This window comes from Candoia aspera, chromosome 14, assembly GCF_035149785.1.
Source record: "Candoia aspera isolate rCanAsp1 chromosome 14, rCanAsp1.hap2, whole genome shotgun sequence".
Taxonomy (NCBI): domain Eukaryota; kingdom Metazoa; phylum Chordata; class Lepidosauria; order Squamata; family Boidae; genus Candoia; species Candoia aspera.
This window is the reverse complement of record NC_086166.1, coordinates 6,228,912-6,241,481: the sequence shown is the minus strand read 5'-3', so window position 1 is coordinate 6,241,481 and position 12,570 is coordinate 6,228,912. Positions and strand designations below refer to the sequence as shown.

Sequence of the window (12,570 nt, the reverse complement as noted above, 5' to 3'; positions counted from 1 at the left end):
AGCATTTATGTCAAGAAAAGGTATTTATATAAATAAAAATAAGTTACAAAAGGATTGTACTCTTAAAAAGTAAGACTTCTTAAATTTTAAAAAAATCACGAACTAAGCTTGACCGAACCTTCAAGCTAAGACGAGGTGGAAACAGGGGCCAAGGTGAATGTACTCACCTCACTTTCTTTATGTTCGTATTTCACTGCATTCCGTCCTCCTTGACTTTTCCTTCTGATTTTTTTCAGCTCAGCCTGAGACTTTTCCAAAGAATCTAATTTGCTTCGATGTTCATTCTGATATCTCTTCAGAGTAGCCTGTAAGAAGAGAGTTCACAGAGGTCTTGTAGGAGATCATGAGGCTGGGAACCTTGTATCAGCGCCTTCCTACTTAGGGGAGATGCTGTCAATCAAGTAACAGAAGATTGTTCTGACATTGTAGGGAATAACAACATTAGAGTTTATTAGGACATGCTTCAACATGTGGACCAATTACCACGAGAGGAACATGCATGTGAAAACAGAAAAAAAAAAAAGATGCCAACAAGATGTTATTCATAGAAAACTGGGGGTTCTCTGATAACTCTTGCTACCCTCATTCATTTTATTTACTTACTGACATTTTATCTCACCTTTAGGTATATAGATTTTTAACTCTGCTATCTGCAAAAAGTGATACCTAGATTTGGATGCCTGGCTGACATTAAAGCAGCAAAACATTAAAACATTTGGGAGAAGAAACCTGAGAATTAATCCACAGCTTCTTCCAAGTCAGAACTTTGTTATTCATGGTAGCCTAAACTCTCAGGCTTTACAGAGGCTGAGAAAGGTTGGGGTCATTTCAGAGACAGGACTGATTTGTGACAGCTACCAAGAACCTGGGATGAATCCAGGACCTCACCCTTTGCAGGACTGTAATGCTGGACAATGAAAAGGACACATTCAGAGATAATTCCTTCCCTCACAACTCAAGTTTTAGGCTCAAGTTTAATGGGTAGATGTATATTCTACATGCAGAAATCACCTGGAGTACTTCTGGTCAGGTCATCCCAAGAACATTCTAACGAATTCCTACTTTTCCTCTTGGGAAATTACCCAACCATTATAGAAATAGATCTGTGTTGTGCAACCCTCCTTCGCCTTTCTTCCCATGCTGTGTCAGATAAGATATTCCTAGAAATTCCAGTTCCTTCTTTGTTAAATCTTTTTGATAACCCAAAGCAATGACTTTGAGCGTATTTCTCCTTGGCCCCTTCATCTACGCAAGAGGAAAACTGAGCTCATTTTGTTGTTTGGCCTTGTTGGGGAGCAGCAAATTGCGTAAGACCCTTTGTGACTGGGGGATAGTCTCACTCACACACTGCTGGCCCTATATATTGTAACTCTTTTAGGAAAGGTCAAGGAAGATCTAGAAACACAACCAATACCTTTTTTTAAAAAAGATGTAACAGTCTGAAAATCCATAGGAATATTCTGTGGAGTCCTTACAAATGTGGGTGTTGGCTTGATGTCAAGTTTCCTTCAAGTTAAACTAACTCCCAGCAATTTCTCCGACATATCTAAGTTTCCTGAGCGGTGATCTGAGACCTCCTTCTTCTGGAATGTTTTCTGATTTCCTGGTTTAGCCTACATGGCAGTTATCCAAGAAGTAACCAGCTCTGACCTGGCTTAGCATTTCCGAGTTCAACCAAGATTAGCTAAGTACTGCCACCTACTGAAATACTTCATGAGTAGCCTCTAGCAGCCCACCCTGCTTGCAGTGAGCATTCTTGAAATGTAATCTTAGAGTAAAGTCTACTCAGAAGAGCAATGGAGTTAACTAAACAAATATTTCTAGGACTGTATCTTGGCCTTGGAGATTCAACTTAAGTATTCACAGTCTTTAATTTTGTAAAAATCAAGAACGTGTTAAACTGAACTCAATGCTCACTGTTCTAAACACACAAAAACACAAATCTAAGCATACTAACAGTGCTGTAACTCCAATCTTGGTGATCTTTCATGATATTTACCAATATCAAAAGGCCCAACAGGCATGTTCTTACATTTAATCTTCTCTGGCATTGAAAAAACCCCCCCACTTACATTCATATATTTTACATCCAGTTCTGTTTTCTTCTCCAGCTCAGATATAATTTCTTTATGGAATTTCCTGAACTGTAGTCAGAAAAAGCCGACAGACAGGTGAGAAGGTTAGTACCCTCGTATGGAAATACTCGTACAATATTTTAAAACATTGCAGAAAGATTTACTTACGTTTTCTTCTAGGCTGTCATTGAGTTTCTTTTGGGCAATAGAAATTTCTATGAGAACGTGCCCTGTTGACAAACAAGATTAAATTTTATTTCTGGTTCCTTTGGCCCTTCGAAAGGAAGAAAGAGTGGTACATGTCAAATATCTTGATTCCTTTTTAAACTCCTGGCCAAAAACAGCAAAAGATGTTTTGTAGAAATCTGGCCTCGGTTACGAGGAACAGCTCTTTGACAACAATATATTTGTACAGACACAATAGCCCTTTATATACATGTAAAATATATACAGAAACTTCCAAGTTTAAAAAGTCCCTATATATCCACTAAAGATTTTCATGCATTTGACCTCTTCCCATTTGCACTTAACTGAAGCACAAACACATCCTAGCAACATTTCCCCCCCATCCCTTCAACTCATTCCCCACCCTTGAATCAGACAGGGTTAAGTTGCCCTTAGCTGTACCAGTATTAAAGTTATATTTTCCTCCTTATTCGAACACCCTCTGAGGACAATTCAGTGAGAAACCATGTGTTTGGCATGCTGAAGCCCCTGGCATTGATCCCTAAAGGTTGTGGGAAAGGGCTGCAGCTGCCTAACCCACTGGAAAGTTGTGGCCACTCAGTGTAGACCATCCTGAGCTAAGGAGGCAATCATCTGACTTGCTAATGTAAAGGAATTTTCTTCTCAATAAATTTCACTGTGTTGGTAGCATTTCAAAGGACAGTATGTCATATGTCAGAGTTTCAGTATGTTAGTATTTCAAATGACACTATAACCTATAAAAAAGCCAAACACGAAAGTCAACATAATCATATGGCTGCAGCCTTTTTTTCTGGAGTAGTCAATGCAAGATCTAACAAGAATGATTTTATCTTTCTTCTGCTTGTAAGAATTCAAGAATGGGGTGGGGGGGTGAACTTACTGAATTCTCTTTCCCATGCACCTTCTCTTCCATGTTAACTGTTGGGAGATCTAATTTACACCTACATTTCTTATCTGTATTAAAAGTACATAGTCTATGCCAGTGTTCCTTTAACCTTGGTCACTTTAAGATGGGTGGGCTTCAACTCCCAGAATTCCCCAGCCAGCATGCTGGCTGGGGAATTCTGGGAGTTGGAGTCTACCCATCATAAAGTGGTCAAGCTTGAGAAACACTGGTCTGTACCTTAGCTCTTCAATCTCTAAAATAGGACTAGTTCCATGACCCAACTTGCAAATGAAAATAGGAATGCAATGAGGTGTGGCCCAGCTTACAGTTCTGCATGGACAGGTCCCACCCATTTAAGTGGGACTTACGCATCAGTAACCACAGGAAGGCTTTGAGGTGAGGTCATAACTCTGGTTCAGCTTCAGCATGCCTATCTGAAGATTGAATGGAGCAATAAGGAAAACCTAATGTGCAATGTGGAACGGGCAGTTTGATTGAAACTACAGTTCAATGAAGAGTAAAGTTCGTATAGAGTAGAGTGTGTGGGTATTAAGAGCCCCCCCCCCCCCAGTTACAGTCACACGGTAAATGCTTTGGAGAATCTGCTGCTACAGCAATGCTCTCGTCCAACGGCTGGCCTGTTTGCAAAGATTAACATGTCAGAATCTAGAACTTGATGTTCTGGCTGTTTTAAAAGGGCTTTGCTCTTTCCGTCCCTGCACACTCCCACCCTCTAACTTTTCCTGATACATATACATTCATCTATCTGGCAGATCAAGATTGGAAAAACTGACTGTTACGTGCTGTTGTTCTGGTCTTGGTAACACACAGGCTGACTATAGCTTTCAGAATGATAGTGTACGACTGGTCTTCCTGAAAACTAATTTCTGTTTTTTAGTTCTTCAATTTGAAGGACTAATACAACCGGGAAATGGAAATAAGTATTTAAAGGGATGAACACAGACACAGACACACACACACAGGTCTGTATTTCCCCTTCTTCTTGCACAGTCTCTAAGTGCCTCCACCACCATGGAAGTATATACACTGGCTCACCTATTACCTCTTGGGTGGTGAGCCAATGTTTTGACCACAAACCACAGCAATCTCTCTGTACCTGGCAGGATTCACCAAGTAGGACAAACTGATAAATGAACGCCAAATGTTTCCACAGCAGGAAGATTCGGAGTAGTCGTTTCATTAAAGCTGAAGCCAGATTTCCTGGAGTGGCAGGAGAGCTTTGAGTTTCGCGTCAGCTCAGTCTGTAGCAGAGGCCCCAAAACCTTCTCTCATCAAGACTGCAATAGTTGGGACTGAGCTATCCAGCTCTAGGGCTTCGGAGGACCACTCACGCGGGTAGCTCAGCCTTCCCTGACCTGACACCTTCCCACAACATGGTGGGATTCCAGGATGCAGAATCCCCTCTCTGCAGTTATGGCCATGATTGTCTTAAACTGTTGGATGGATACCAGACCAAGGAAGGCTGTGACATCTAGGTGTTGGGTATGTTTTGGATGTATGGACCAATTTACTCAGGGCAATCTCCAAAACCCAACCCAACGAACACATCAGTTGTGAGTTTGAGAATCTCACAGCGTCTGCGATGCTTCACGTTCATGATGATTGTGCTTGAATTACACGGTGACGCTTGTCCAATTACATTCCTGTCAATGGATTTTCACAAGGGCAACTAATAATAGCTCAGTAAACGACCCCTGATGAATCACAACAGGGACCGAAGATCCGTTTCGCTTCACGAAAGCAACTCTAGCTCTGGAGAACGGAGCACACATGCGCAAGCCTTATTTGACCAGAGTGTTCTTAAACATTGCTTCGAATGCATTTTGTATTAAAAAACGTAAATTTAATTATTAAGGAAAAATGATGCCAAGATCAGCACACTTAAGATAAGTTGCTAATAAGTGAGAACTACCACTTGCTGTGGAATACTTTGGTAAATTTGCAAGCAGCTTGCAAAGGAATCAATTAGACTTGTACCAACTCAGGCACACGAGAGTATATGCACAGTAAGAAAGTCAACCAGATAAATATTGGGGCACTTTATGTATCTGACCAATAAAACATTGTTTGTTAGGTGGGCAACCCAATGTTTACTTGGTTGTCACAAGCAAAAACTGTAGACTTTCCTGAATCTGTATTAGCTACAGTCATTAATATACAACATTTTGTGAACTCCATATACTTTTACATGAATACACAAAAAACCACGTATAAAGTATTTATTAAAGTTTTATAAATGGCTCAAAGAATATAGTTTTCTATATAACTTGCAAAGTAGGATTAAATCAATAATACTAAACGTGTGAAGCGAAATTGAGCTGACGTCCAATAAACAGAATGTTTTGATTGTTTTAAAAAATAATTTCGACTAATCGAATTCATTCCCATCAGATGGGAACTGAAATGAAGAGTTTTAGTGTGGTGAACTCTTTTTCACTGACTTTCAGGAACCCTTTATCCTGTCTCTATGCTACGAGCCTTGATATTCTGATGTTGCTCAACAATGCCTCAGATGAGTTGGCCCTGGGTTGGGAAACTGCTGAATAGGTCAGATCTGTCTTCTCCGACATGCACCCAAGACTTAAGCTCTTAAGCACAATGATTTATAGTGTACTGGCCTTGAAAAAACAAACTCAGTCAAAAAGTAATTTACTGACTCACTGGCAAAACCTATAAACATCAGAAACGGATTGTGTCACCCGATTGGTCAAAATAACAGACCAAAAAGCTGGCTTATTATCTGGACTTCGCTTTAATATTCCTGTAAAAATGTGAGATTTTACTCCCAGTAGGAAAAAAAAGTTCTATTCCATGTTGGGACACGTGTTCCTACCTAAGCTCTGTGTGTGTCCCCGTGTGTGTATTCTTGCTTTCTTTTTTCCCTATTGATTTATTTGTAAACTCCTTACGGAATTTTAGTAATTTTACACTGCAAACTGAAAGCGATCTGCAGTTGGCCAACCGCACCTCTTCCACACAACTATTAGGAAAGGAATACCTGCAAATATGTGCATGTCAAAAAGATCATCATTCCCATTCATGCCTCTTGTTGGATCAAGCTAACTGTTCTTGTAAAATGTAAGTTTGTGACTAACACTGCAGTAATCTAAGTCAAACTATATCCATCCTTCTTCAGTTAAAAGTGGTCCGTAAGGTACAACTTGCAATTTGGTATTGGTAAAGAACAGAAACCAAGCAGGTGTGTTATAAATAATGCAAGAACCAAATGTGATCTGTTGTTCGTCCCATTCCATAAAAGCAATGCAGCGTTGCTCCAAGCCGTGTAATATTTTCCTCCACTCAGTCATATCTGTTACAACTTCTTTGTTTTGCTGTGTTTTTAAACTTCGCATAGGCTTTAATTCAGAGAACTAAATGCATTCTGCCACCCTCCTGCTTCCCAGTTGCAACTGCTCTGACCTCTCAGAACAGTTGTTTTGACGGGACAACAGAGACAGGACAACATGGAAAAAAAAGAGTTGTTGCAGAAGTCTGCAGCACAAGGAGGGAAATAAACTGATGCTACACCAACACATACAAGAATCTGGAAATACCATGTACAGTACAGGTGGTCCTCACTTAACAACCATTCATTTAGTGACAGTTGTGACTTATGACCGATCCTTGCATTTATGACTGCCGCAGTGTCCCTGCAGTCACATGATCATGATTCAGGCTCTTGGCAACCAGTTTGCCTTTACAATTGTTGCAGTGTCCCACGGTCACTTGATCGCCATTTTTGACTTTCCCAGCTGACTTCTGGCAAGCAAAATCAATGGGGAACTGTGTGATTCGCTTAACAACTGCCGCAAAAAGGTCATAAAATTGGGTTGGATTTGCTTAATGACTATTTCACTTAGCAACTGAAATTCCGGTTACAGTTGTGGTAGTTAAGCAAGGAGTAATCCCATATGGGGCAATTTGGGATTCAAGCCACTGTACAGGATTGTATTGCCCACCTAAATTTTACAGATCTGTCTTTATCTTATCAAAGCCTATAGGATAGATTTGCTTGTGCTGCTTTCAAAATTGAATTGATTTCGTGAAAATCCATTTAGTGTCCAACTGCAGCCTGAACACTGTTTGGTGAAAGAATGGGCAATAAAACCTAATTCAAGCAAACGTGCAGGACCTCATTGCATGACTCTGAGCCATGATTTCCAATCCTTAAGTGTTTATTATTTAAGAAAAACCTGTAAATCTCAAGTGCAGATCCCTGGTTTTGATTTCATGTTGGAAGATTACATGAGAAAACCACAGGCTGGGATTAAAGGCTAGGAGTTCGATGACGACTCACAATTCTGAAGCCTAGTTCTAAAATTTGCCCTGCTCGTGAATGGTCAGGGTTAGAGTTAGGTTAAAATACCTAATTAAATTTAGAAAGTTAACTGTTCCAGACACAGTGAAGAACATGGAATCTCAGTTATAGGAGGAGGAAGGTTTGGAAATGCTGGGGAAAAGGATGGCAGAGACTTGAAGTGACTAGCTGTTTTCAAAGTACAGTTGACAAGCTAGAGAAAATACTTTTTTCGTACAGCACCCCCCTTCTTCGGGTCAAACGTATGTGGCAATTGAGCACTCGCAGGATCGCATCTCAAGCCTGATCTGTTACTCATAGAAGAAGCATCACCCCCCTCTGTCCTGTGGAGGGGCGGAAAAGCCACGCTGTAAACATTACAGCGGTATTTAATGCCCATCTGAGCTGATTCTTCCCATTGTGCTCTTTCACTTCCTAGAATGGTGTACGCAGAGGACACACCACAAAGCAAACGAGCTGTTCTACTCGTCTACAGAATAAAAATGGAGGCAAGAGAATTTGGCAAAATAGGTAGTATAAGGGGGTGTGTGTGTGTATAGCCACTCCCCAAACAAAACGACGACCACCCCCCTAAAACAAAGGGTCACTTGACGCAACGTCAACGCAATGAAACACCTACAAGGCAAAAAGATACGCACCAGATTGAGAACGAGCTGTATCACCCACTGCAGGTGAAGCTTTTTTTTTCCTTCTGCATTTTGCCAGAGGGTGTGTCATTGCACATAACACTGCAGATGCATTCTAAGGTGGCGAGCGTGTGCCCTTGTGCAAGTTTATCTAACCCACTACCGTTGCCTGTTTTGGGGTGGTGGAAAACAAACCAGAAGATCAAAATATTCACCAGGGCTGCTCCCATATTCATCTCCCGAGCATCACTTTGCACCATGCCTTCATCTTTCAACCAAGAACCCTGACTGGGCTGTCCTTAACGCTGTTACACAGCCACCGTCATCTACCATGTTCAGTGAAACCTTTGAACGTTCGTTCCCCCAGTTAAGTTCTTCCTTACTCATCATTGGCCAAGTGGTGGAAGTTCTAAAAAGGAAGAAAGTGACCTTTGATTCGTTGATAATTAGTAACAGGATGTGGTTAAAATCTTGGAATTCCTTGCTCATGAACCTCAGGGGAAACCAACTGGAGATAAGCTCTCAGTCTTGCTGGTGTCACAATGTAGACTAATTCCTCCAGGCTGGGGTAGGATGAGAGAGAGGATGAATTCGTTATCTCCCAGGGGTTCTTGCCCTGTCTTGTTGCTTCTCTGTCTAGGGATTTGATCGGAGAGGGCACGAAAATTCAGCAGTCTTAAAATATTTTGTGTGTCAAGGGACTGTGATGACCGGTACAATATACTTAAGATGTCTCTGTTTACAAGAAATAAGAAGGGACAAAAGAGGACACTGATCTCCTTTGCCAACACAAGGAACCCAACACAAGGAAAATGAAGTCGGCAGAACCCACTGCGGTTCCAACACTGGCAGACTTTTCCTGATCATATCAGAGTCTTCATTAAAACAAACAGCAAAAAATCAAAACTCCACGACTGACAAAATTGCAAATTCAGAGTATGTCCTTCTAGCTATTTCTGGTACGATATTTAAAATTAGCACACCACCAAAAGGAACGTGTGGAATACTGATAAAACCGCAGTGTGTCCGTTTCTGTCCAATGCTCATAGCTACACACAATCGGGAATCGGGAATAAGACGCACAGAACCTGAAAAATTTAGCTCAGCAGGAAACTACAAACCTATTACTGTCAGGTATTCCCTTATCAGCAATTTAGTGCATCCCAAACAGAAACATACAGAATAGAATACTATTTTTAGCACAGATATGGGTCGAAGGGAAACTTCCCAATTTCTTTTATAGACAATAGTCTACTGTAGGAAAGTAACTCAAGAAAGAAAGACAGACAGACAGACAGACAGACCCAAAGTTGTATTTGATCCTGGGTTAAAAATGTAAACTATTAATAGACTATCATCAACATAACTATATTTGGGCAAGTCTGGTTCGGTGCACACGCGCGCACACACGTTTCCCCAGTTGCCTCAAGCCTGACAAAAACTAGGAGAAAGAAAAATATCCCTTTCCAATATTTTTATACTACATTTTGCGATCTTACGTAGGGATGAGATTAAAAAAAAAAACCCAACACATTTCAACGTAACAGCTATAGATCAAGTTGCCATATATGACTGTACAAGGTACTGCATATTTTTAAACCAAGTAAATATGGGTACCTTGAACATGATGTGTGTACCACTGATAATCCATGACCTAAACGCTTACCACAATGAACAAAATAATTTTCATCAGCTGTAACAATTACAAAATAGCTTGCAGAAATATGGCCATAATTACTGCAGCTGCTATTCTGCTTCATCCTTTGCATTAGTCTACTTGCTAATTCAAGTAGACAATGCAAATAGCTTAAATGTTTGTAGAATACTAGTGGTTTCAGCTGATAGTATTAGAAAATAAAGTGCATCAGAATAGTGCAACAGAGATTAATAAAATTCCCTCATTGCACTGAAGCACATTACCAGGAAGGCTAATAGCAAGGATTGAATTGTCTAAGTGCCATTAAGTTGGTGTCAGCTCTTAGCGACCACATAGATTTTCTCCATGACAATCTGTTCCTAACTTGGTCTTTCAGGTTGGGTAAATTAGGAGGGGCAAAAAAAGTATGAGAATCACTCTTTCATTATGACCAATTTGAAGATCTTCTTTTAGCTATAGTTTATGTTTAAAGTCTTAAGTAGCCAAGGAAGGAACTATTTCAGGTTTAAACCCTTGCTTGATTTAGAAAGGCAATGGGAGAACCACAACCTAGTTCTTGATTAAAGATGAGACTGTCCGGTTCTAGCAACCTTTTCAAAGTTTGGTGCTGAGTCTTGGCACTCTGCCGTGGCTGTTCTATCTGAACCGAATGTTCACCATTTTTCTACAATTTGCCTCCAGAAACCTAACTTTTAAGAAAGCCTGAGTATCTCCAAATGATGAGTTTTTCAGGTATTATTAAGTGGTAAACTCTGTCCACACCTATGTACAATATGGATTAGCGAAACGGAATCCACCCGTTTTTTTCAGGTATTTCTTCCATTTCCTCTATAGGTAACCACCTTTTATATACTCATGTTGCCATTTTTTCTTGATGATGACCTGGTTCAAGTAGCCTTCTGTTCTGGATGAAATAATGGATCAAAGTTTAGAATGAGTGTGGTAGGACCATCAACATTATCTAAGTCTACGAAGACCCATCTGTAGTCTTAGATGGCATCGCCTTTATTGGCATTTTGATTTATACATCGTACCACTATTGTCCAATTTACTTTCATCTCTTATTCTTAACAGTGAGAACTACTTAAAAAATGAATGCCCTTATTATAAAGGAAAGGACTATGTGAACAGTATGAAAAGGAACGCAGCTTTTATGTTAGAAGACATCAAGCAGTTAAGTGTTTTGCCTTACTATTATTCATGCTCTGGAAGGGTCTTCTGCAGAAATTCTGCAAGGACATTTCTGAGTGAAGGTCTTCTCTTACACCCCTGACACGTAAGTTATGAACACGTTCTGTCTTGAGTTTCAACATATGAACCCCTTCTTAAATTGTGAAGACCAAGGGTTAATGGAGAAATATCCTAGATCCTGCTTTGACCAGGAATTAATGAGTACAGTACAGTAAAATCCATGTCAGACCGTTAGATCATTTAGTCCGTAATGTTGGCTACACTTCATGCCTATCAAACATATAACAAAAATAAATTTGTCCTTTATGCTCAGATGGCCATAAAAAGGAAAAGTAATCACAATTTCAAGAACAGACTCAGAAACTGAACAAAGGCAGAGTGATTTTCCACTGACCAAATCCTTGGCAGAGCCAAGACGTCAGTGATAAAACTGATTAAGTGGCACAATTAGAAGGTGACTATGTCGAGTTCTTGTACTTCTGGGGTGGAAATATTGCATTGTTTCTATTTAAATCACACCCCATGAGCAGTAAAAATAATGTAAACATATTAGCTACTTTGCATTCTGTACAATACAGTGCAAGTATTTTATAAAATTTTGAAAGCCAAAATCAATTAGGCCTCTTTCATTTTTTTTTAAAATGTCCAAAACAGTATTCAGAAGTTACCTTTAACCATCAGGAACAAAGTTTAAATTTGTGAAGAACTATAGATCTGCACTCCTGTCCCTAAAACATGTGAGGCCCTTTGATCGTAAGCAAAATATTAATAGATTAATCTGATCAGCACAACTTTCATTACAATTATTTTTGACCCAAAGAGAAAAAAAACAGCATAAGATACTTCTTTTTATGGAAAAATAATTCTATCTCTTTTTTTAGGGGGGAGAAAAACTCAAATTTTCACTGACTTACATTAACTGTGTAAAGTTAGAGTTCAAAAAGCACATTCCGATCCACAAAGCATGACAAACTGGATATGCAAAAGGCCAAAACCTATGAGGAACTTGCATTTTAAATATAAAAGTAAACAATTGGGTAACTTTATAGTTATGTAAATAGCAGCCTTCACTTTCTCACAGTCCTCTGAGGACACGTTACCAGGAAGTTTTTAATCTTATTTCATACCTAGGCAGGAAAATAGCTCGTAATTTTTTCAAATATTTAGAAAAAGCATTGAATATAAATGTATTTTAAGCAACTCGGCATTCTTGCTGGATTTATGCAGCCAAAAAAGCAGCATCATGTACACAGTGTATGTGTGTATGCATGTGCGTGTATAAACACACACTTGGACATTCACATTCGTTATTAAAATGCTGTTTAGAATTTTCAGGTGCTATGCAAACTAGTTTTTTAAATGCTGAAATTAGAATCTTAAGTCTCTGAACTGGTTGAACGAGAAATATAAGCCAACGGAGGGAATGGAAACTCTTTTATTCTACCTGTGCCTAGCTACCTACTTTAGAATATATAAAGACATACCAAAGATTAACCCATTGCTCTTGATTTTCATTAATTTTTCATTATACTGGCTGGTGTAGTCTTTCTATCAGCAGTTTTTGGTACAGGCTAATATTTTTTTACCTT

General features: G+C 39.6%; 1 protein-coding gene across 1 annotated transcript in view; it reads right to left on the bottom strand.

The window, feature by feature from the left end:
* The window catches only part of BAIAP2L1 (BAR/IMD domain containing adaptor protein 2 like 1), a 48,689-nt gene that overhangs the window by 12,418 nt on the left and 23,701 nt on the right, over positions 1-12,570 (bottom strand). Inside the window, exons 4-6 of the mRNA XM_063315167.1 lie at positions 2,244-2,305; positions 2,073-2,144; positions 168-305 (exon numbers count right to left, since the gene is read on the bottom strand). Of these exons, the coding sequence (XP_063171237.1) occupies positions 168-305; positions 2,073-2,144; positions 2,244-2,305 (272 nt within the window). The remainder of the gene's footprint in view (positions 1-167; positions 306-2,072; positions 2,145-2,243; positions 2,306-12,570) is intronic.